The sequence below is a fragment of the Pangasianodon hypophthalmus genome, chromosome 9 (assembly GCF_027358585.1).
Source record: "Pangasianodon hypophthalmus isolate fPanHyp1 chromosome 9, fPanHyp1.pri, whole genome shotgun sequence".
NCBI lineage: Eukaryota > Metazoa > Chordata > Actinopteri > Siluriformes > Pangasiidae > Pangasianodon > Pangasianodon hypophthalmus.
The window spans coordinates 16495788-16520912 of NC_069718.1; the positions used below are offsets into that span (position 1 = coordinate 16495788).

General features: G+C 36.9%; 1 protein-coding gene across 4 annotated transcripts in view; it reads right to left on the reverse strand.

The window, feature by feature from the left end:
- Positions 1-929: 929 nt before the first annotated feature.
- ano3 (anoctamin 3) overlaps positions 930-25125 on the reverse strand; it is a 46094-nt gene continuing 21898 nt past the window's right edge. For 2 of the 4 annotated variants that reach the window (XM_053236896.1, XM_053236897.1), the window contains exons 8-27: positions 23281-23387; positions 18362-18417; positions 18142-18263; positions 15927-16061; positions 15626-15722; positions 14578-14638; positions 12090-12172; positions 11829-11855; positions 10478-10618; positions 9859-10023; positions 8623-8659; positions 8287-8398; positions 7891-7948; positions 7347-7444; positions 5350-5501; positions 4168-4320; positions 2903-3050; positions 2580-2669; positions 2376-2481; positions 930-2285 (exon numbers count right to left, since the gene is read on the reverse strand). In XM_053236896.1, the coding sequence (XP_053092871.1) occupies positions 2103-2285; positions 2376-2481; positions 2580-2669; positions 2903-3050; positions 4168-4320; positions 5350-5501; positions 7347-7444; positions 7891-7948; positions 8287-8398; positions 8623-8659; positions 9859-10023; positions 10478-10618; positions 11829-11855; positions 12090-12172; positions 14578-14638; positions 15626-15722; positions 15927-16061; positions 18142-18263; positions 18362-18417; positions 23281-23387 (2131 nt within the window). In that variant the 3' untranslated portion in view covers positions 930-2102. The remainder of the gene's footprint in view (positions 2286-2375; positions 2482-2579; positions 2670-2902; positions 3051-4167; positions 4321-5349; positions 5502-7346; positions 7445-7890; positions 7949-8286; positions 8399-8622; positions 8660-9858; positions 10024-10477; positions 10619-11828; positions 11856-12089; positions 12173-14577; positions 14639-15625; positions 15723-15926; positions 16062-18141; positions 18264-18361; positions 18418-23280; positions 23388-25125) is intronic. The other 2 variants (XM_053236899.1, XM_053236898.1) reach the window with 1 other exon arrangement.

Here is a 25125-nt window from a genome sequence, read left to right on the forward strand (position 1 = left end):
TTATAAGGTAGGTAAAAATGATAGAAATTTGGTTTCACCTGTAAAGACTGACAGGGGCCTAATGAGAAGAGATATAACACGTTGGGGTCTGGCAAATAAGGAATGAGATACGTGACAGCAGCATTCGTTATAAGACACGCTTGCTTGCTTTCTCTCACTTACTTACATACAGGAATACACGTAGAGCTACTGTATACTTTACAAGCAAAGCGGAGAGGAGAAAAGTAATTAACCCTTGTGTTCTGTTGTCTACATAGCAAACAATGTACTACTGCGACATAGTACAGGCAATTCGAAATGACTAGCCTTGGATACATCTGTTTCTGAGAGTAGTAATCACACACAAAAACACATGCCTGTATGTTCTTACCCTCCATGGAGGTAATGTAATATACAGTGAATTGACCTATTTGTTTTATTTTTGTACAAAGCAGTTAATGGCAACTGATATTTCACTACTTTTTGTAATCCACTTTTTTCTCTGGATGAAAGGACCCGAACATAACATGTAATATAAATATGAAGGGCAGTATAGCAGATGCAACAAAGATAAATTTGTCCTTTTTCATGTTTAATAGGGAAAATGAACCAAGAACATAAGGTTTCCGCTTTAAAACAAACAGTTTTAGTATAGTTCCACTGTAAAATTTAAAACAGATCATTTGACATGAACAGAACACAAGGGTTATATTAAGTTCTGCAATGTGACAATCCAATAGCTGGCATGAGTTTTTTTTTTTTTTTTTTTTAAAGAAAGCTTTTCCAAACTGTTGTGTTTATGCAATGTTTCACCAAATGCTACTCATTCCTAGTACTATAAACAATGTTTTAAACATATTGCGTTCTGTTGTACATCTGCCTATGCCTTCTACACAGATCTAATGTGAGTGAATGAAGCTTGTTCTGATCTTCTAATCATGACCAAAACCTCTAAAAAAATCCTTTAATCTACCCCATTTTATGAAGGACCAGGCCTGTGGAGATACACATAGATGAATGAATCATGTACCACTGCAGTCATACAAACCACACCTTGAACAAAATCATTCTGAATCTCCATTCAGCACACAGCAAAACACAGTCCCAGTCAGTCCACAATGAGTAAAACACCAGGCATCGCATACACAGAACACATCCTATTGCAAGACAAAGGACAGAACAAAAACAATGAGTAATTTCAAATAAATCTACAAAACATTGGAGAATAAAAGTAACACAAACCTTTTTTTGGATTTAGAATGTTGAATCTGCATGCTATGTTAGGATGGTACATGATGTTTATATCAATTTGCTGTACTTTTGCATAAATTGGTATCCACATTACCTGAAAAGTCACTTTTCTATGAAGAGTAATTGAGAAATTGTGATGAGCGGTGAAAAAGAAAAAGCCAGTCCTTGTTCTTAGAAAAAACAAGCATGAACATAAAGGCCAAACTGCACTTCACTGAAAGAGAGAGATGTAGATAAAGTGTGGTTGATAGCGGTTTGTTAGCTGCCAGAGAAAAAGAGAAAAATAGCAAGAGAGAAAGGAGCTATGGAGAGTGACGAAGGTGTGTACATTGAGGACAAACTCCAAAGCCCTTCTTCTGCATAGTAAACGATACAATTGCATCCTGTTCCCTTTTGAAAAACAAACAAACAAACAAGAGACAGTTCAGAAAAGAGCAAAGCCAGCAGAGGCAAAAGACAGCAGGAGTGGCATAAGAGAGGATCCAGGACTCTGATATTCTGCCAGAAAAATTCAGGGACCAGAGAAGAAGATGGGAAGGCCCCAGGCAAGAGTCGTGGAAGGAGCTCTTTGGTGCAGAGCAGGACCGTCCACTCAAGAGCGACTGTTCTTCAAAGAGCTTGAGCCGCATTATCGGATTCACTGGCAAAGAAAACCAGCAATCAAAGCGGGTAGCTTATGCTGAGGGTTTGGTCAATAAAGCTTAGCCATCCAAAGCTGCAGCAGGGACATGCATGCATGAGTAAATGCAAATATTTTGCAGTTCCTGCACGGTCATCCACTGTGTCTGTATTCATATGTGCTCTCGCATTGGTTATTTATTTATTGGTGTGTGCATGAATATGCATATGATGTATCCAGTTGTTAGGCATAGCTAAGGCCACTCGTGGTGATAACGCTTGCCGTTTTTCTTCCTCTCCTTCTGCAGGTGCTCCAACTCTGCTTCATACATCATCTCCTGCATGAGGTACTTCTCCCTGCGCATGCGTTCACACAGGTCTTTAGGCATGTCCGGGATCAGATGAGCAATGAAGGTCTTAATGCCAAACACCAGGTGCTGAGGACAAGAAGAACAGCACATGATCACATATAGATATGGGCATGTATTTGAAATACATATACTAATTTGCATTTGTATATGACCCACCTCAAAGACGATGATGAAGGCCAGTCTGGCGGCAAGCACATGCCAGAACTGCAGGGTGAACTCATAGGGCTGTGAGCTCCATGGGGGAGCTCTGTAGTCCCGATACCTGCGGAGATGAACAGGAAGCCAAGGGCATTTACCCCCAGTTATGCACATACACTTATTCCAGTCTTTCATACATATAAACTGTACTTATATTTGTACCTGCAGTATCGTGTTTCATATTCACTTCCGTTCTTTGGCTCTCCCATGTCAAACACAGACAGACTACTGTTCATATATCCTCTCAGGCATCTGCACACACACACACACACACACACACACACACACAATAATTGTTGTTTGTAACAATTTCAGAAGACCATCCTTAAACTCTTAATGAGTATGACTATGTCAGTGTCCTCACTCTGACCTCCCTTCAAGAATAATCCCAGTTTAAACGTTCAAAAATCTTTTCTTTACTTCAACAGAGATCTGTACTTACAAAATATGTTATATGCAAAAACAGACTAAAGGCATATCCTTACTGTTCATGCTGGTAGCCCTTGTCCACACAGGGCCCATATTTGAAGGCATAGACAAATCGAGGGATGTAGTCAGATGTGATGGCAATGACAAATGCATTGGTAATGACGGCCACCACGCCAATGCCCTCCAGGATCCCATGCCAGATTCCTGAGCAGAGAGGAACGAGTGGTCAAATTATATGGTTAAATGTTAAGTGTTAAAACTGAGCAAAAATGTAAAAATTTTAACATTAAATTTAGCAAAAATGTGTGTATATAATGAATGCAATGGGTGATAATGAGCTTAAACATATTTATTTTTTCCAACATAAAGTGTAGTGCATTTTTCTCAAAGCACCCCTATACACTTAATATTTGGTGAAGTCTAATTGATTTTGATACCCCCAAAATGAACTACACTGGATAAACTGTCTTTTTTGCCTCCCTCACCATCCTTGCATGGTGCAGGAGGGCAACATGTTCAAGCTTTCATTTCCTGGCAAATTTTCAATTGTTTCAGACTTTTTTAATATGATCCTCCTAGTGCTGATAAATTCTTTAATTTCCACTGACTGATTTATTCTGGTTCAGGTTGTGGTGGATCATTGGGCATAAAGAGAGAATACATCCCAGACAGGATACCAGTAGATCACAGAGCAACATGCGTGCACATACACACACACCCACACACACACACACACACACACACACAAATTAAATTGCTCCTACATGTGAGTATGTGTGCAAAGTGCCCGGCAATGGACTGATGTTGCATCCATGAATTCTCCTGCCTTGTCACCACTGTTACTAAAATATGCTCTGTATCTGCCCTGATCCTGACCAGGATAAAGCAGCTACTGAAAATGAATGAATTGTACACTGACTGCACATGCATGCATGCAAAATCCAATCATAACTGTTGTAATAAATGTCATTAATATTTACTGTCTTGTGATGTAAACATCTCATAAATTTCTTTAGAATTTTATCACACTAACTGGCTAATATATTCCTAAATTCTCACTCTGTTTTGTCTTTCTGATCACTGAAACAAATAAAAATAAATGTAGCAAGATGTCAAGGCAACATTACCGTCTCATCATACTAATGTTGTCACAACAAAAGAAACCTAATCTGATACCAAAGAATGATGCCTATGGCAACTCACAATTGTTGTTAATTCCCAACCATCAATTATTGCATACAGACATGACAATAAAATCAAACAAACTGAGCTGTTCTGATGCTGTAGTCACAAGTTTGACCGGGAGGATGAACAGACTGACCAATATCAGTTGCTCTGGCTGGCATGGGTCTCCTCCACTGTGTCACAAATTTGTACGCATCCAGTCTGATCTCGATGATGTTGTTGAGCAGAGCCAGCAGAGGAGCCAGAGGAAATGCCGCCACAAAGATGGTGGTGAAACCAAACTGGAGTACTGCACAGAGGTGCCATGTGATTATAGCAGTACTGTCTGACCACTGGGCCTCATTTATCAAGCCGGATATCAACAAATGTATCTGTAAATGATTTGTAGGAACATTTACAAAAGACATTTTGTATTCATGAACACCCTGTAAGTTCGGAAAACATTTGTGTCCTACAAGAGCTCCTGAGTTAATGTAAACCTACTGTAAAATTTTGTGAAACAGGCATTTCATATTAATGGCATTAATTAAAGAAAGATTAAATATGGGAAAATTAAAGAACCCACATTAGAGCCAGCATAAGTGACTGATAAGTGACTGATCTGGTTTGTCCCAATCTGCAATGCACCGTTTACTCTCTAGCGTGCCACATGCTATCATCGGGCTTCCTGAATACATCACGTTTTCTTATTACACAAGTCCCCCTTCTTTTCCCTGCACTGGGGCACAAGAGGCTGAAGAGCGCATCAGTGTGAGAGTCTTCTGGTTGACAGTTGCCAAGACACTTAAAACAATTAAACAAATCAGTTCCCCTGTGTGAAGTGCTTGGTGTCAATGATCACCTGGGTACAGTGTGGATATTGTTTTCATTTCACACCTAATAACCTAACAAAAACCTAATTCATTCACCTTTTCTGTAATTTGTCTGCAGATTTGATTCTTTTCAGGTGCTCCCAAAAATTTTGTTTTTCATTCTATGGAATTTTAATGTGTGTCACCAAATGCAAATGAGCTGTTGTGTGCATACACACAATTAAAAAATACAATCAGCGTTACCAAAAATTTTGCACATCTGGCAGAAATCTTTAGTTCGGTTTGGCCTACAAAAACATTTACACACACCTTTACTTAAAAATTGATAAATGAGGCCCCCTGTTTTAATAATCACAACACAAAAGTTACTATTAAAGTTACACATTAAACAACACAGAGTGTTTTGTTCAGGAAATTTTTAATGTTTCACTAAAGCTGTTAATAGCTTACTTATGGATACAGTGTGTTAAAAGCAGCAGAAAGTCATGTTTTTCAGCAGCACTCACCCATCTCTAGGTACTCATCCACCAGGCCGTGGGCATTCATGGGCTGCAGGTTCCAGTCTTTGTCCCATTGAGGCAGCTGCTCTTTGCTCTCCACGTTATTCTGTTCTCCTGCTCGCCTCATCTTCCGCCGAGACCACCAGTTCTGTAACAGCCTGAAGTAACAAAATACAGCATATAAATGCATGAACCTTACAAATTAATACATAATTCTCAAACATAACTACTAATCACCATAATACTCAGTACTGATGAATAGTAAAAAGCATGTTACTATACACTGTATGCCTTTGATTAAACAAATTACTACTGAGTGTAAAACACTGCTCACCCTTTGAAAAAATGGGAAGACAAAGAAAACTGATTTGCAAACAGGGTCTATGGAGGTTCGTGGTGCAAAATAGTTTGTCTTGTTCATTTGGAACATTTGGCTTAATGAATATTCCTTAAAGGGCAAATAGATATTTTTTGTATTCACAATGTGATTTACTGAGCCTGAAAATCACTTTCGCGAATAGCGAATATATGTGCAAATTAATACGACCTAAGCTGAGGAAATACATTTACAGAAACCCATTCCTGTTATTTGAGGACAAAATTATACCATTTACCAAGTATTAATAATGAAAAGCTTTATATAAATCATACTGTAATGTCTCATACTAATCAGAAAGTTGGAAAAAAAATTGGGAACCTGTTATTGCTGAACACACATCTGATTTTAATAGTATTTAAATAGAGCCTCTGAAAAAGTTTTCAGTCATGTTTAACTCATTATCAAATTCACTTTTATGTTTACACACTTGTATTTTATATTTATTACATATTTTGAACAGCTTCCCAACACATTAACACCTTTAATCATTGCAATACTTTGACTTGCAGTTTCATTTTGACCCAAGTGGGAGTCTTTCTGAGCTCACTGCACCTATTGAGAAGAATTAGTACAAGCAAAAAAAACAATCTTCATAATATTTCATCCTTACTCTGTGTGTAAGTCACTGGGAACACTGCCACTAACTGTGCTGACATGACATTGCTAAGACTGCATGTGCAAATTAGAGCTTGTTATTTGGGATCTTAGTAAATCAGAGCCTTAGAATGGTAAGGTTTCACATATTTTCCATTATTCTCCAAAGCTGTAAAAACGTTCAAACAGTATATTACTTAAGATATTTCCAGTGAAAAATAAAACATTATATCAGTTCAAAAGTTTTCATCTCCCTTTCTAAAGATGATACAAATATCAACTAATAACTTGTTTGCTCAAAGCTTTTCTTTATAACTGGCTCCACCCACTTTCATATCCTCTGAACAGCTTTAATGTTCTTAGTTGTAAAATTCTTGGTGTAGGATATACCCTCACTACATTTTTCTTGGAATTCTTCTTTTATTTTTGAAAAATTGCAAAATAGCCATATACACTTGTTTACATATTAAGATATACCTGGCCAGTTAAGCCAGTTATTCAAGGCAAAATGAAATAAACAACCAATAACCGACTAAAGTTAGGGTTCACCAGCATGGCCCTTAATAATCTATGGATAATAGGAGCAGCAAATGACTGCATTTATTTTTAACATTGTTTCTAATCATGGTAGATTCTGGGTCCCACTCCTGGCAGCACACAGCAGGACAGCAGTGCTGTAGTGTGACTGGATGTGATGACGTGGCCATTTGCTTCAGAACTGCAGCAAAAAGCAAAACTCATTCAACCATGAAACCTGGAACTGAAAACACACTCCCTTCCTGCATCCTATCACTGCTCAGACACACTCCCTCTGTGCCATATCAAACTAAACTCATTCTTTAAAAGCAAAACAAACCAAAAAAAACATCCTTTTTCTCATTTTGAATAATTGCACAAAGAAAACACGTTTAACAAAAACAAAACTTCGCCCCCGCTAAATCTGGAGGAACAGAGAGGTCAGTGAACACACATAGTGAGCATAAATAAAGCATACGAATAAACAAAGCCTCTACTCAAACACAATACTCACGGGTAACCCAGCTCCATGAAGTTATTCCAAATCTGTTTTAACACCATGATCACTCCCATTTGCAAGCATAAATCAATCAGACAACCACTAGGATGGCACTGAGAATGAAACACAAAATGAACAGCATAAACATGTTTAACATAACTCATTACGACACATCTGTCATGTAACAAGGCTGCAGTAAATCATTCCCGAAGATTTTACAGTAGGCTGCTAATTCCTGAAACAATAACATTATTTTTGCTGTTGGAAAGTTCACTGGGCTGCCATTTAGGCCTGAGGAGATTCAGGGCAATTACAGTACATTCAGCCCAAGCAAAAAGCCGCTGCTGGGCAGAATCCATATGAGGAGGCCATTATCTTCTGTTGATGGGAGCTCTCTTTCTTTTATGTTGATTATGAAGGAGCCAGATTCAATAATGTGCATCAGCATTCCCATCAAGCAACCAGCACTGGGCTGACAGTGATGCAGTGGTGTTATGTGAGGACGCCGATGGTGCTGCAGCGTGGGAGAGCTATTGCAGCCTGGCTCAGCCTCACTCACCTCCTCCATTCTCCAGCGGTTAAACAGTTTATTATAATCTCCAGGTCTGCCTGCAAACCTGTGGAAAAACACACGCACACACATACACATATCACTGAAATTCAATTAGCCGCACTGCAATATCATTCCGAGAAGAAAAATGCTTTCACATTTCACAGGGAGACAAACTCATAATGCTTCATGACAACAGTGAATAAACAGAGAATTTCAAATGCACTGGATCTTTGCGAATGCTTTAATATGGAAATGAAACAGAAAAAATAGATCAAAAGTCTAATCGAAAGATTAAACAAGCAACTAATTATTTACAGAGAACTATTTCAGGCTCGGTGGAATGTAACAGATGCTTAAAAATGCTTAAACTGAATCTGGAGTTGAGTTTCACAGTTTAATCACCTTCCTAGGAAGAAAGCAATGTAGAAGGTGGAGCTGTTCAGGTTGACGAACTGGAAGAGAAACATCTTGAGGGCAAAGCTGTTCTCCCATTCGGACTCGGTCCGTGGGTGCTCTGAAACACAAACCAGAGGACCGTGACTTTTTTTGTGTTTTTTTTTCTAGCTGGCATATGCAAGACATTAGAGAAACCCCCTCCCTGGGCAGGATCTGAAGCTAAAATCAACACGTCTGAGTGAAAATGCCTTCCAGGAATCCAAGCCCTCCCCTCCTTTAAACCTTGTGGATTAACATTCCATTACCGAGAAAGCCTCAAACACTCTGATATTTAAAACTTACCTAGATTTGTTAACAGATAGGCCACTTTTTCGTAAACCTGCCAGGGCACAGAGAATTTGTTCAAACCACTAGAACAAATAAATTTGTTAAAATACATCAATTAGAACTGACAGGAAAATGAACTTCCCAAGAAATAGTAGTAATAAATTATACTCCACATGATTCATAACTTCTTTATAGCTGAGTGTAAAAGTTTGCATACCCTTAAGCCCGAATGAAGATAAAGAAATTCACTACATAGCAAAACACAATTTAGTGTCATGTCTTACAAATGTTCCTTCATCATCACAAGAAGCAATTTGTCTGAGTGAATTTAATGATTTTGCCTTAGTTTTTGGACTGTTGTCTTGTTGAAAGATATGTTTCATTTTTAACATTTTGGAATTATATACTTCTTGTGGCAGTATATTGTACCTTTTCCACCCTGAAATTATGGGGGATGCAAACTTTCATAAAACTGTATCTCTTTATTGTAAGTAGCTGCCTGGAAAACATAAAATTAAACATAAATGAATTATAATATTTATGTTTTTTTTTAAATAAAGTACTGTGTAAAAAAGTCTTGAGGAGTATATTGAGTAAAACAACCAATATAATAATGAAATCAAATCATAATCTGCCTCTTGTATGGTGGACGCTACACAAAAATTTCTTAAAAATGTATGCAGCTGTTGATATGGTGCAGTTTCCTATGAGGAGACATTTATTTATTGTTTTGAAAGAGTCTCCAGGGTCAGTACTTTGTAACAGAGGTAGTTCTGCTCCTTTAAGTTTTCCAACACAGGACACAGAGCTTTGTGGTTTCTCAGTACCATGAGAATCCACATGGCTGATTATAGACACACTGTTTATAGATAGGCATGTGTTTTTTCTAAGGAAATTAGCTGGTAGTTTGTTGCAGGGTTGCTGGGAAACTTGTGTCTCTGCAGTTAAAATCACAGATGACAGGGGTTTTTTTTTTATTAGGAATGTGGTCCATTACTTAATATCATCCATTACTTAACAAACTACAAAAAATCTGTTATTTAAATTAAAATAGGCATGTAAGATGAAATGTATATTTAAAAATGTAGGATGGCTAAGACTTTTGCACAGTACTATATATGTATTATTTTGAATGAACTGTTTACATCTTGGCTTCATCTGGCACTGCAAACATACAGACAGTGCTAAACATCTGTACTGTTTAATTCTATACTGAAACTGTTGCAGACTATGTAGAGAGCAGAGGCTGACCACATTGAGAGACATGATAATCATGAAGTTGATGCAGACTCCAGTGCCAGAGGTGGCAAATTGCCAGTTCTTCTTTACAAACTCCCACTGGAAGGAGGCGAACTTCTCCATGGCAATGAGCCGGAAAACCACCACAGCAAACACTGCTGTCAGCACCAGGGAGATCTGAAATGTAGAGACAATTAGGTGATGAAATTTATTGCATTAATATGAGGAGAACACTGCGGAAAAATAAGGATGGGGAATGTATGCTAGGCTAATATTTATTTAATAAATCATATATGTTATGGGAGGCTAAATGATCCTTCTTTTCTTCAAGCAGCCTATTGCACCACATACAATAGCCAGCAGGGGGAGACAGTCATCTGTGGCATTTAAAACATTGCTGGCATGGTGCTCTAGAGGTGTGTGGCAACAGTCAACTAGGAAATATAGTTTCATACCACATTAAGTTATCATAATATAATTTAGTGTGTTAGATATTATATCAAGATATTACATACTACATACTTCTTCAGTGCAGAGGCTTAGTATAAAAACAGTATAAAAACTAAAAAGATAATAAAAAAGCATTGTGGATTTCATAGAAGGGGTTCTTTGATGGGGGAAAATGGCTTACCATGAAGAAGATCCCCGACACAGAGACCATGAGGCGACTGAGTTTGTCAGTGAATGGCTGGAAAGGTTCTGGTTTGCCTGAGATGGGGTTCACTCTCTCCTTCCGTGAGTACTTTGCTTCAAACTGGGGCCGTAGTTCCTCCTTCTCAACACAGGCATGTTGATATAAAGATATTGTCTTCAAGATATTCTTACCTCCATACCAAATACACAATGCATTATTATTCTACACACAGATATCTAGCATCATCCTTTGTTTTCACTGGATCTGGCAACCTGCCCCAGGAAGACAGAGTTAATGATGATGACGAGGCTCTTATGTCATTCGTATAAGGAGCCTTTTTCCTGCATATACATCAATTGGCTCTAAGTTATTTGCTAAGAGGCTGATTCAGCAATATGACAATCAAACATCTTTGAAGACACCAACAACATCCATGGAGGATCCGTCTTGAGTAAAAACAGTGCCGATGAGTCTGAACCATAGACATACATATGACAGACCGATGACAGAGCAATACAGACCCAAATGGCCACTGCACTGCCTCTGCAAAATGTAATATAAAAAGGTTGTCTATGGCCGAAATGTAAACATACTTCCAAAAATGAACAAATAACAAAAAAATGTGCCATGTTTTCCTGTAGTAAAATTATTTTAAGTGTTGCGGCAAGACATTTTATGCATTTTAAAAGTTTTTCATTGTTTTAAGGGTTCAGAAAGTAAAAACTTAGCTTTTGCATTTATTGTACTGAATCACACAAAGAAATATTAGCTAAGTTAGCTGACTAATTTTCTCCACAAATCTTAGCTAGTCACTTTAGTTTGCTATATTAGACAATTTATATGCCAAAGCCCAGTTAAGCAAGAAGGACAACTTGAGAAATAAAGTCACTGTTGTAGACAGAGTGTACTGTATTTATGAGTGTAAATTACTAGTGTGATTTACAAGGAGACAGGATATTATATATTAGAAAGTTTTTTTTCTAAAAAAAAGTTGATCTTTTCTTAAATTCTTTTACAAATAATAAATAAACTTGCTATAATAATTTTAAGGGACACTTGCTTGAAGTGATGGCTTTAATAGTGCATAATCTCTCAGCTATGAAGATCTCTAATATGTATATATCTATGGTCTGAGCTCTGACACTGATTATGTCCAGACAATGTTGGCACATTATGTATGAAATAATGTTCTTCAGTAAGACTACATTTGAGGCCCAACAGCAAACAACACCCTGCACATCGTCAGGTGATTTCACATGCAATAACTAAATGATTAATGCGTGGTAACCGCAGCAAACAGCACAGCATGCACCGAGCATGACATGATATCAATAGGAAGCACACTCACTGAACACACCATGACACAGGATTTACACTAAAGGAAACACAACAAACAGCACACATATTGGCCAAATACTTCACTTATTCAATGTTGATTAGTTATTGTCAGTCAACTCAGCAAAGCGTATGTTCCTAATAATGTTTACAGGAAAAGTGGAAAAGGAGAATGTGCCTGTCTCATACTAGCCTTTGCAAATGAAGCTGAGTGTTGGTAAATAAACACAAAATCACAGTCTGAGGTGACAGGTGTGTTTCAGATGAGTCTCACCTCTTCCTCCTCCCAGTCAATTAAATCCCAGTCATAGGTCAGTTCTGCTCTCCTTCTTTTCCAGAATTCAAGGAAGACGGTGGCTGTAGGAGCAGAAGGCAAAACCCCAATCCATGACGGCATACAATATAGAGCTGGCAATGTATTTCTAAAATTACACCCAACTCACTTCTTCCACATTTCTTTCATAAAAACAGACATTATATATATATAATATATATATATATGTGTGTAGAGAGAGAGAGAGAGAGAGAGAGTATATATATATATATATATGTATGTATGTATGTTAAATAATGCTTAAATAATTATATGGACAAAACACTGCTCACCATGCAAAATTTATATTGCTCGACCCACTATCGTTGAAAGTGTGCAAAAAAAGCATAAAGAAATAACAGCAATCCCTTTCTTAAGCTCTTGAGCCTTTTTTCAGCTCTCCCACAAAGACTGTCTACTTTCTTCTACTTTTTTAGGCCCCACATATCTCAGCCACAGCTCCTGTAGTTTGTAATACAAAGGAACCTATCCTGGACATTCCAGACTAAAGAACACTTCCTACTCTCAAGCTGTCAGGCTTCTCACACCTGCACACCCTGTCTTTGCTAGCTTCCTGCACAGAAACCCACACTGGACTCCTACATACAACACCAAACTATGAGCCCCTATTACACACCCACTCACTGCAGAACAGGAGCCGACTCGTGCTCAGTGTGTTATACAATATTGCAGAACCACATCGTCCTTACTACTGATTATACAGTTTATACATTTGCATACATGCTCTTTACACTTTGTAAGCTTCACAATCTTTATATTTAATGTCATGTCTCTTGTACTTGTTATATTTAATGATGTTTAAAATGTCATTCTTCCGTATGTTGTATGCTGTTCAAAACACATTATACTTTTCTTCTTTTTGTCTACATATGCTGTACACTGTAATTCAATCTGTACTACAGCTAGAGTTAAAATGAATGAAATCAAATGGAACTGTATTAAATGTCCTGTTTCTCAGACAGAAATAGTGCCGTTCATCCATTCAGTGATATTTTAATATTCCATATTTCTGATACATGCGCTTAACTTATTTGCAGTACATTTTCATTTCCAGGTGGCACAGTGGGTAGTGTTGCTGTATCACAGCTCCAGGGCTCTTGGTTCTATCCTGAGCTCACATTACTGTCTGTGCGGAGTTTTGAATGTTCTCTCCGTGTGTGCGTGGGTTTCAACCAGGTTCTCCAGGTTTCTCCCACCTTCCAAAACATGTTGGTAGATGAATTGGACTGTGATGGACAAAACACCAGTTGAGGAAATATATTTTGGAAGAATGGTGTTCATCCCTTCAGTACAGTTCAAAAGACTTGTAGAGTCAAAGCCACAGCACAATGGATCTGTTCTGGCAGCTCTTGATGATCAAAAACCTTACTAACGCACTTTGCTGTTTTTTTCTTTAATTTGTTACTATACAATACTTTAATTATCATTTCATTATCATTATATGCATTTTTGCACCTCTGGAGCCAGGAAACAAGAAACATTTGACATGATTTTTTTTTCTCTAGTATACTGAGAATGTGGCATTCCTGAATTTACCAACAAGAAATGCTGTGCTAGTTTGGTTTCAATGTGGCCTAGTGTTTATCTGTGATTTTTTAAAAATGATTTGGGACCTCACCCCACAGAAAGGGACAAAATGTATTGTACCATGTATAATGTATAGCTTGAGCTTAATATTTATTCACGTTAAGACAAACACATTCACACAGAGACACACTAGAAAGCAGAGGTGATGAATACTGGCTGAAGTGACAGACAGATCCAGAACATGCTCACTGCAGTGTTGGCTCCATAGTTCATTCAAATCAGCATGAGTGAGACAGGGTGGGAGAGAGAAATACAGAATACTGCAAAGGGGACTGGCCTGCGGGTTTTCGCAGACACACTCACACAGATGCCCAAAGATAGAGACAAGTTTTACACTGACAGCTTCCCGACTCCTCAGGTTGTTTTTTTCTCTCTCATCTGAGCAGCTCTCTTTTCTCTCCAGGGAAGTGTTTCATTAGTGTTAGCCAGTCAATTACAATTTATACTGCATCAACAATTAGATGATGCACAATAAGAGGAGGACACTCTGACATCGATCCTTCCATTGACTTATCCATTTATACAAGAGGTGATTAACTTATAATCTCACTGGTTTTTAACTAAAGCTTAATGCCATTCTGAAAATCAAAGTTCTGTGTTCCTCCACCTATAATATGTTAATTACAAACACAAAAAGATTCTATTACTGTTCACATTCTGAGAAAACAATAAAGACATTAACTAACCCAGACTGCAACAAAGCATCAGCTGAATGCAGTGGGTGAATCAATGTTAATTCCCTGGCAGAAATCTTTTTTTTTGCCCTGCTATAAACATTTAAAATGCACGTATTTGCACATGAAATGCCTAATAAGAAAGAAAGAAAGAAAGTACAACTCACCCCATATTGCCATGAAAATGGCGAAGAAGACTGTGCCACCATTATCAAACAGATGAGTTACCTATAGGTTAGTTAAAAGATAAAAATGCATAAAAGTCATGAATCATGATGACTCAGATAAACACTCAATATATTAGTGGTTTAAAAGGATGTAACAATTTAGTCTCCAGTTTAATTTTGGCAACTAATTAAACAGTAACAATCCCCAGATTATCTCTTAAACCAGATTTGCACTTTGAGACTTGGGCACAAGGGAATGGACTATATAAAGAATGCAAATACATAATTCAGTGGCTTTCACCTGCTTAACATAAGGTGAAATTCACTGTAAATATTATGCAAAACGATTTTGAATGAACTAGAATAAATATAGATATAGGCACACAAACACTTGAATGGCTTTCAGTTGCTTAATACAAGGTGAAAGTCATAATCATTGTATTATGCTAACAACATTCAATGCTGTTTAGTCCATCCCATGGCAATTCACATTTACATTGACAACACAGTGAAAAACAGATACTGTTTATGCCTTATTTTTCTCTACTGTCCAGTTGTAATGAAATTAAATTTGTTTATTTATTTATATTTATATAGTACTGTGCAAAAGTCTTCTGCACTATATTTTTTAGTACAAACTTTGTTATACATTTTTATTTTATGACTTCTACAAAACCGAGTCAGTACAAAAACATTTTAGATTTCCAAATATTAGTTTTCTAGCACAAAATTAAATGTTTGTATGTCAGTAAAGAAAGCAGCATATTACATAAGAGACCACTTTTCAGACAAAAAGCATAATGAAGGCTGCTGTTTTTTTTTTTTTTTTTTTTTTTTTTTTTTTTTTAAGCAAAGGGTCGTCACAGCAAATATTGACTTTGATTCATTTATTACTGTTTACTGCTCTTTATAGTATTTTTTTAAAATGTAGAAACATTTCATTTCATTATTTTTGAAGGCATTTCTTTGCATGTGCCTAAGACTTTTTCACAGTACTAATATATATATATTTATAAAGTGACTCAAATGTGTCGGCTAGTATGAATACCTTTGCATAGACACAGCTGTCACTGAGTTTCCAGGCGCTGCAGTTCACTTCACACATGGGGCACATGATGGTGGTGTTGGCCTCACAGATCTCTTTACTGTAGATACAGAAAGAACACGTTCCTTAGCATGGTTTTAATAGAGCTCACTGGCCTGTGAGGTAGCTCTTGCTAGAAATAAGACATATTTTGAGTTAACAGTCTCTGAAGACTTGTAACATTTCTTGAATGGGAGTTAAACCATGCTGGTCATGGTGATTTGAGGTAGGGGCAGGATTGACAACGGGGTCCGGAGAGACTGACCTTACTTGGCTGGAGTCCATGGTGAAAAGGCCATAGAGGAAGACAAAAAGACCAACCAGTGCTGCCGGGATTAACATTCCCGTGTACCAACCCAGCCATGCAAAATACAGACCAATCTTTTCCCCAAAGTACCGCCTGTGTGTGTGAGAGAGAGAGAGAGAGAGAGAGAGAGAACAGAAAGAGAAGGGAATATAAAAGCAAATATAAACAGAATTTTATGTACAGTGGATATAAAAAAGTCTACACACCCCTGTTAAAATGGCAGGTTTTTGTGATGTAAAAAATGAAACCTAGATAAATCATGTCAGAACCTTTTCTACCTTTACTGTGAAATTGCAACCTGTAAATTAAAGTGAAAAACAATAAGACTTCACTTGTTGATTATTGTCTTTCCAGTGTTCCATGGTATATCCAATGACTTGGAAAAATTTTTTGTAACCCTCTCCATATTAATATTTTTCAACAATGAGATGTTACCAAGAAGATGTCTGGACAATCCTACAGGAACGGCTGTACTTTATTTAGGATTAATCAGTCACTTTAATTGATGGCAGATGCATACTAATTAGTATTTAGCATGAATTTGATTGGCTGATTCTGAACACTGCCACATTCCCAATTATAAAAGGGTGTACACACTTATGCAAGGTGTGTATTGAAAGTTTCTTGATTTTCATTTTTTCCCAAAAACATTTATGGTTGTCACTTGATTTTTATATGTTGCAATTTCACAATAATGGTGAAAAAGGTTCTGACATGGTTTAACTTAGTTAAATTTTTTTTCATTTATTTCATCACAAAAACCTGCCATTTTAATAGGGGTGTGTAGACTTTTTATATCCAATGTATGTAGCCACTGTTCCATGACTAAGTGATGGCCCACCAGGCCCACCAGTAGTTCTGATGGAATCCGACCTGGTGATCTGGAAAATAAGGTAGTAGAGCACATTTTTAAATTTAGAGAGCAATTAGGGCTCCCAACTGGAACAACAGACAAGTGTTTGCCCTTATGTTAGGAGATTGCAAGTTCAAATCCAAGCCATCCATGGCTGGGAGCCATAAAAAATAAATAAATAATTGGTTGTGCTCTTGAAGATTATTGCTGACTGGCTTCAATTGTCTGGAAGGAAGCATGTGTTAGCCTTTGCCCTCCCCAGTTGGTAGCTGTATTGATACATGAGAGCAGGCTGGTGGGTGGGAATTTGCAGGTGACCAAATTGGGGAAAAAATGTAGAGAATAATTTACATTTTTAAAGTACAGAGTAACTTACATGAAATCTACCAGGATTATACAGCAGTATTGGAGCCATAATGCAATAGCTATAAAGAGCAAGGTAAAACAATAATTTAATAATGTAGAACTAACAATACTTAATACATATTTTGCAATTAGAAAATGTGAGTTCATACTAATTACTGTGAACAATATCAATAATCAGTATCAGTATCAGTAATATTTTGCATAACTATATGCTTGAATATCCAACATGCATGGAATATATTGTATCAGACATTACTTGTAAATACTATGTAGCTATGGTACAGTAAGATCAAGTGGTGTAATTTTAATGCCACTGTTTCACAAATCATTTCAGTGTAATACAAGTCTAATCAAGTGAAGTAAATATGAGGTCAGGATGAGTGACTTCCCTGGGAGGAAACACAGAAAGTTCCCCAGAGTTGCTGGCTCTGCTGTCTAGGAAACATGACTTTTATATCTGTCCCAGTTATACAGCTGGGCAATCTAAACGAAGGAGGGCTGGCTCACTTCCAGGAAATACTTGTGAGGCTGACATGCCATTTTGACCTGAAGAAACATCTGACTTACAGTGGACAACTAAAGGAAGCATTCAGAAAAGAGAAAATAACTGAGAGGATTTCATAGAAGGTTTCAGCTAAGTGGTGTTACTAAGCCTCTGAAAACAGTTTAGAGAAAAGCTTCAAGCAGACTAACAAAGCTGAGGTAAACACAGGAACCAGAGATGCCTTTCTGAAGTAACACTGCTGAAACATCTGAAATGCATTTGTGATTTCAAAGGTTGATGAATGAACAGTCTAAACACCATGGACTGTATGATCTTCTAGCAGACTGTTTAGACTGGGTCTGTCTAAACAGCTGCATGTGTGTCTGTATTACTGTTTCACCTCAGCAAAGCTTTAAGACTGGCCATTAAATGGGCGGACAATTGCAATAGCAGCAGTGGATATTGTTTACCGTATGAGGTCCAAAGGCTGGTATTTGTACCAGATGCCCCAGCGAGCCCATCGCTCATAAAGCAGGTGCCTGTGGTTCTGAGGCCCGTGGGTCTTTATTGGGTGTCTGCTCTTGTAGCTGCCCTGAAACAGAACAGTGCTTAAAATAAGCTTACAAACACAGTTTTAAAAAAAATGCAATATATAATAAAAACAGCATGTTTAAGTCATAATGAGCTTACCTCATGAGGGGGAAAGGCAGCCTCATATGTGCCATTGCCAAGTAACCGGTTGATACCTTATTACAAAGAGACGCAGGCATGAATATATTGGCAGCTGGTTAGTCAAAGCTACAAACACAATGCACAAATATGAAAGTTTGTTCGCTGAATGTATGCACTCCCCGAAACATAATAATACATCACTGTTACCGGATACAACATGATTGATAAAGCATTATTACTCAGCGGGGTTGTGGCATCTACAGGAATACGATCCAGCTTTGCACAGCAACTGATTACACTAATAAGCTCTCGCCTCTAAGCAGGGAACTTAATTTGGGAAATCAAGTGTGGTGTTACATGATTGGAATAAATACCTGTAGATACTGCAGCCCTGCATACAGTTATCAGAGTCTTAGGAAATAGCACTGATATTTACAATTATACATTTACTCAAAGCACAGGAGAGGACAATGTACATAAATTATATTAATATATATTACAGAGTAGGGATGTACCAATCCGATACCAGTCAGGTCAGTATCAACGCTGAAATGCAGGCTCAGTATAAGATTGAATTTGACATACTGTATTTTACAGTCCAGTCCACTAAAGCTTTTTATACTGTGAATAGATGTGATGCTGACTGAAACAACCCAGATTTTGCACATAGAGCACAACTTGTCCTAAAGGATGTCACCATCGTGCCTCTGATGTTTCACATAACCGAGCAGGCTCAGTAAGCTCAGGCTCCTTAATAAAACGATCGGAGCTAACAGAGAATGTTCAGCTAGAAATCCATAGGTACTGTGAAGGTTAGGCTGCAATCCTTCAAATACAAAGTTCCTGCAATTTTATAAAAACATCTGCTAAAATAATGGCTTCTTATCAGACCATTGCTCACACATTGTTCTTAGTTAGAGAAAAAAATATCATTATGCTAAGATTAAAGTTTCTATAACTTAAAATGTTGCAGTAGTGTTTCAGAAACGTCTGCAAAAATTATATAAAATTTTCAGAACACCAGAAAATGTGACGGGTTGAATTTCCTTTGAACCAAAAGTTCTTGAAGCATAATATTACTGTTGTTAATTAGGGTGTTAGTGGGACCAGTGCACCCCTAATAGGGAGAAACATTTAAAAACTAATGACATCTGAGACACAGTTATCACATAATGTGCACAGCTTATTATGTCCTGTTTTGCATCAGAATTGAAAGGCTGGATAAAACAAACTGGATTTTGGTAAAGCAGGAGAAATTATTTACACTCTTAAAAATTATGGTTCCTCAAGCGTTCTTTGGATGGTTAAATGTTCAAGTTTTCTGCTTGAATTCTATCTTAACCTTTTCTGAACGGTAAATGCTTTGTTATACAGTTCACTGTAAAACATTTAGTGTAAAATTTATAGCAGCAGGATTGGCAATAAAGTAATCAGTTATTTAGTAAATAACTGTAAAACCCATTTACAGTAAAGTACTGTAGTATCTTACATAGAATAAAATAGCACATAATCCAGCACATTTGCTCATTTGGCTGATGCTTATAATTGAGACAGGATACAACTGAAAAGAAGGTTAATATTCTTGCTTGAGAACCCAGCCACAGCAGCTTAGTGGTGCTGGGATTCAACCTTACAACCTTCTGTTCTGTAACATAAAGCCTTAAACACTAAGCCACCACAATAAGCTCAAGCAAGGTTTTTACTAGCATATAAAGTTAAACTCAAAAAGGGTTCCACCCCTCACCCGTGCCAAAAACATTAGATATCCCACAATGCATTGTGTTTTGTGGTATTTAACGGTAAACCGATGCACTGCTCTAATTGTCTAATCATTTATAGTAAATCTTGTAAAATAATAAAATAGTATTTTGCTGAAAAATAAATACTATAAATTTTCAGCAACTTTTTACAATGTTCTACATTTCACCTTCAAGGATTTTTCCAGAGGAACAAACCACAGAATGCTTAAGGGTGCTAGATGGAATCTTTTTTCAAGTGTGTGTGACTATAGTTCTTCAGGACTGATGTTTGATGCCTTATTTAAAGGCCCTGTTCTCAAAAAAAAAGTCAACTGAAAACAAAGTGAGTATATATAAAGAAAAAAATGTAAATCCGGACACCAGTGAAGGTACAACATTCTGGCACACATATGCCACTGGCCTTATTCCATCCTTGAATAAATTCAATGGGGTTTTCTTATACCTCCTTAAATTATTTTCTGTTTTTCACACCTTATTTGATTATTTCTGTCTGTAAGAATTATGAAAAGCAAGAGCAGAAAATGTATGTCCATTTCCTCTTCTTAACTTTTGATATTAATTTCCCAGAAAAAGCATTTTGGTGAAACAAGAATATCCTGTCAGGATATTTAGACCTCCCTGATCTAGACTGGTGCACAGGGACCATGGGGAAACAGCACAGGATTGTACACACCTTCCCACGTATTCCCTGACTGACCAATCAGCAGCCATTCATGCTGGCCATAATAATTAAAGACAGACAGACAACACAGTGGAGAAGCTGTGGAGAAGCGCACACCATGTGACCAGCTGAAATAATGCTGATGAATGAGAGACTATAGAAGTCAAATGTGGGGATTTTTTTCTTTTTTTACTTTTAGGGACACAGCTGTTAGGGATTGAACATACTATTTCATGTTTAGATAAGACTTTAATTTACCATGACAGCCTTATACGCCATTAATAAGTAAATACAACAGATAGAAAGCTAATGGTAACATTCCGACAAAGGTAAATCAGAGATATCGGAGAGAAAGTAAATAAAATATAGAAAAAAAAATAGAGTTGCCAATCCACCTACCAGCATGTTTTTGGCAACCCAGTCTCTCAGGAAAAACATTCACATGGAACTTATCTGCAGCACCATCTATACATTGAATATCAATGTTCTGTCATAAGCATACATTGCATATCAAACATTCCCTCGAATGCTCCGTATGCCATGTTCTGCACCAACTTAATTTAACCAAGCTAACCTCTAGCACTACACTATTTGACAATTGGCACACTTCTTTAAACATGTTGAGCGTAACCCACATCATGTGTCAGGCTGTGCTTTTCATGACATATGATTAGACTTACTCATGAAACATCTCCTGTTCTTTATGAACATAATTGGGCTCGCAGATCACATGGTAACATGTGATAATGTGGGTGTTTTCAAAACATAGATAGGTTTAAGGCAGGAAATTCTTTAAGCTACATGCAGCCTAAGGAATTTACAGTCTTAAACCTTTCCATGTTTTGGGATTACCCATGTTACCATGCCTACACTGATATTCAGAAGAAGGTGCTGCAAATAAACTGCACATGAATATTTTTCTGTGAGACTGGGTTGGTTTTTGCAGGTGAGAGGAAAGCGTAGAACCTGGAGGAAGCCCATGTGGACATAAAGAGAACATGCAGAAAGAGACAGCTCATGATCAAGCCTATAAGCATTACATCCATTTCAGTTCCTCCTTAAACTTTCTACATTTTGCAATGTTATAACCTATAACTGGGATATTTTTTAAAATCAAACCAGAACTTTGTCCTGGACATGAATGGGTTAGTACTTATTCAATCACAATTTTTATGTTTTTAAATTATTTGTAAATAATTTATCATTTTGATTTTCCCCACTTCAGTAGTACGATCTATTTTGTGTAGATTCATGACACCTAATCCCCATTAGAACCATTTCACTTCCAGGCTGAAACTACAAAATATGGAAAAATTCAAAGACTGTAAACACTGTAATAAAATAAGCAACTGTACAAAGTGCTGATCACTTTCTGCCAAATGAAGATAATGGATATTGGTTCTCATTTTATACTGCTTTAAAACTATGTGCTAAGATTTCTGATATTATCTTGCCACTGAAGACATGACCAAATATTCTTGAAAATCCCAAGTTATCCAAGGAATAGCTCTGTATTTCCCATGAGATGTTCATTTAAAAAAGCTATTAGCACAAAATAGCAAATGTGCACTATGTGAAATTGGCATGGAGCTTTCAAGCACAAAGATTTGTGAAGGATTTATAGCTCTTTGATCAATCTGTTCTAGTCTAGTGCTGAGCGGAGGGTCTTATAATATTACCAAGAAAACCTCTCAGTGATATCCTTGGACCTTTAAACAGGACATGTCAGACACAAACATACAAGAAAGGCAAATAAAAACAGACTGAGTACAGTATTTCTAAAAGGTGAAAAATGATAACAGCATGTGGGAAGAGATGAAGTAATGTTTCAGTTTTGGTTAAATAGGTCAGAAGCATTTAACAGCACCAGGAATATGTTTGCTTTTCAGGTTTTTAACATACCTAAAGAAATTAGAAATTAATATAAACATTCATACTCGTTATATAACAATGCCATGCTGTTCAGCGCCTTCTGACCAATCAGATTTGAGAATTCAGCAGCACTGTTTTTTTCTTTTATAATAGAATAAATGTACTTAACCACAAAGACATTTTTTCATAACTTTGTTACCATCATTACCAGTGGTGCCAATCTTTGACTGTATGTGTTTTAAATCTGTTGTATGTTTTAAATTTGTTGCATGATGAAACAAATTTGGATTGTTGCAACTGCAATAGAACCATCTTTCTAACTCCTTGAAATACTAATAGATAAACTGCAAATGTATATTTTCCTTTTGTTCCATCTAGAAATCATGATGGACTCAATTTTGTGATGCTTAGAAAAAAACAACAACAACACTAATCAATATAGAATACCAATGATTAGGCATTTGGGGCTAATCAATAATGTACTTCGTCATTCAGAAACATCAAGACAAATAGCATATAGAGAGAAATGACTATAGACTATACACTCAGGAAAACATGCTGATACAGAGAACAAGAAAACGGTGCAGTGAAGGTTAATGAGTACTGTCTATACAGACTATGGGGAGATTATATCTGTGACGTACCCATCTTTGACTTGCCGTCCTCATACTTGGTGCGCTGTAATACGTGGTGCACTATTCTGCTTCTGGTGGAGTTGGAGAAGAAGGAATCTCTGTTGTTGATGGTAAAACTACAATAATAAAATAGAAAGGTATATAAATTTAGCTGCTGTAATTTTCCTATCAAGCCCAAAAACAAGCTGTTATGAGGTTGTATTTGTTTTAGGCTACTCATAAGATATTTAATCTACATATTATTACAGGCAATTTTCTGATGGTGGACTTTTATTATGCACCTGACTGACAACATATGCTGATATAACAATAGGGACATTTAGCAGAAAAACACATTACAAATGAATGCCGTTAAAATATTACAACTCAGAAATCTCTTTCCTCTGACACAGACATGCATTCCTGGAACTACACACAGTGTGTGGCACATCAATGTAAATTAAATATCTCAACCTTGAGGGAGAAATAAATTTTGAAAATCACTTAATTTACTCTTTTACTCAAAGAGAGACAGAAAGAAAAAGAGAGAAATGAAATATGGATGTTTAGACAGCACGTGTTGAAGCAAGAAGGTCCAATTTTATAATTGTTTTTCTTTTCATCTCCAATACCTCCCATGCAAACACAAACATTATTGTTATACTATTTTTGGGAGTGTTCTATGGAGTTATATGCCACTAATAAGTGCTATTTTGCAACTAATGCTAACATCAATAACCGCTGTTTTGGCACACGGAAATGTGTATCTTTTCCTAATGGATAGATCAAAATAGCCTCAAAATTATCTCAAAATTATTATGTATCTCTTATATTTGATCCTCAGAAAGACAGTAAAAACAGAAAGAGTAAAAGAGAGTAAATAGTTTACGGTAAATTCTACAGTAAAATACTTAGCTAAATGAATTCGAAGTTATAAACTAAACAGCACAAAAACAGCATCAGTAATATTTATGCTAATTAATTTCACAATCAACTAAATGACTGAAGACTTGATGGTGTGAAGAGCATCTTGTCATGGCTGTTTAACTGCTTCTGAATAATATGAAATATTAGCTGTAGATGACATCCTTGCAGTCAAACATCCTAGGATGCATTGCATTTTACAGAAATTTACTGTGAACACTCTGAATGCTATATTTTCACAGAATACCTGTAGATTTAAAACATTTTACTTACAGTGTATACACACAAACATACTCCCGCACACATATTCTGTATCATCATTAACTCATCGTGAGTTTGAAAGGACCATGAAGTGAATAGTAACTCTGAATAATACTGCTCATTTGAGTTTATCATCCCATCATTCTCTATCAGTGCCTAAAAGATTAGTTACTTCTGGCCTGACTCGTCCAATTCTCAGAAAATATAACCACATGCGCTCTGAGGCTTCTGTCTGGCCTTAAAATTCTGTATTACCAACAGAAAAAGTGATTTAAGCAACCCTTCCCACTCACTGCCCAGGGGAACTCCATGTATTAGGATTGCAAGATTTAAAGCCAGGCTTAAATAGAGTTACTTGCACAATATAGAGCATCACTGCAATGATGTCAATACAGATTCTGAGTAAAGTGCTGGTCACTTTCTGGTAAATGGAAAGAGAATGGATTTTGGCAGCTCTCATTTCATACGGATGTAACTATGTGCTTTCAAAGCACTTAAGATATTAAACTTGTCAAATTCACCACATTTCAGATATTATCTGGAAAAAACCTCATGGCGTTGCAACAGTTATGGCTGTTACAAAATGTGCATATTGAAAGCTTAAGCCTGCTCTTGATTAAGCCCCATTGAGACCATCAGAAGGGGCACAGAAGAAGTATGAATGGGCATTTAAAGAGTCTAAGTGATGCA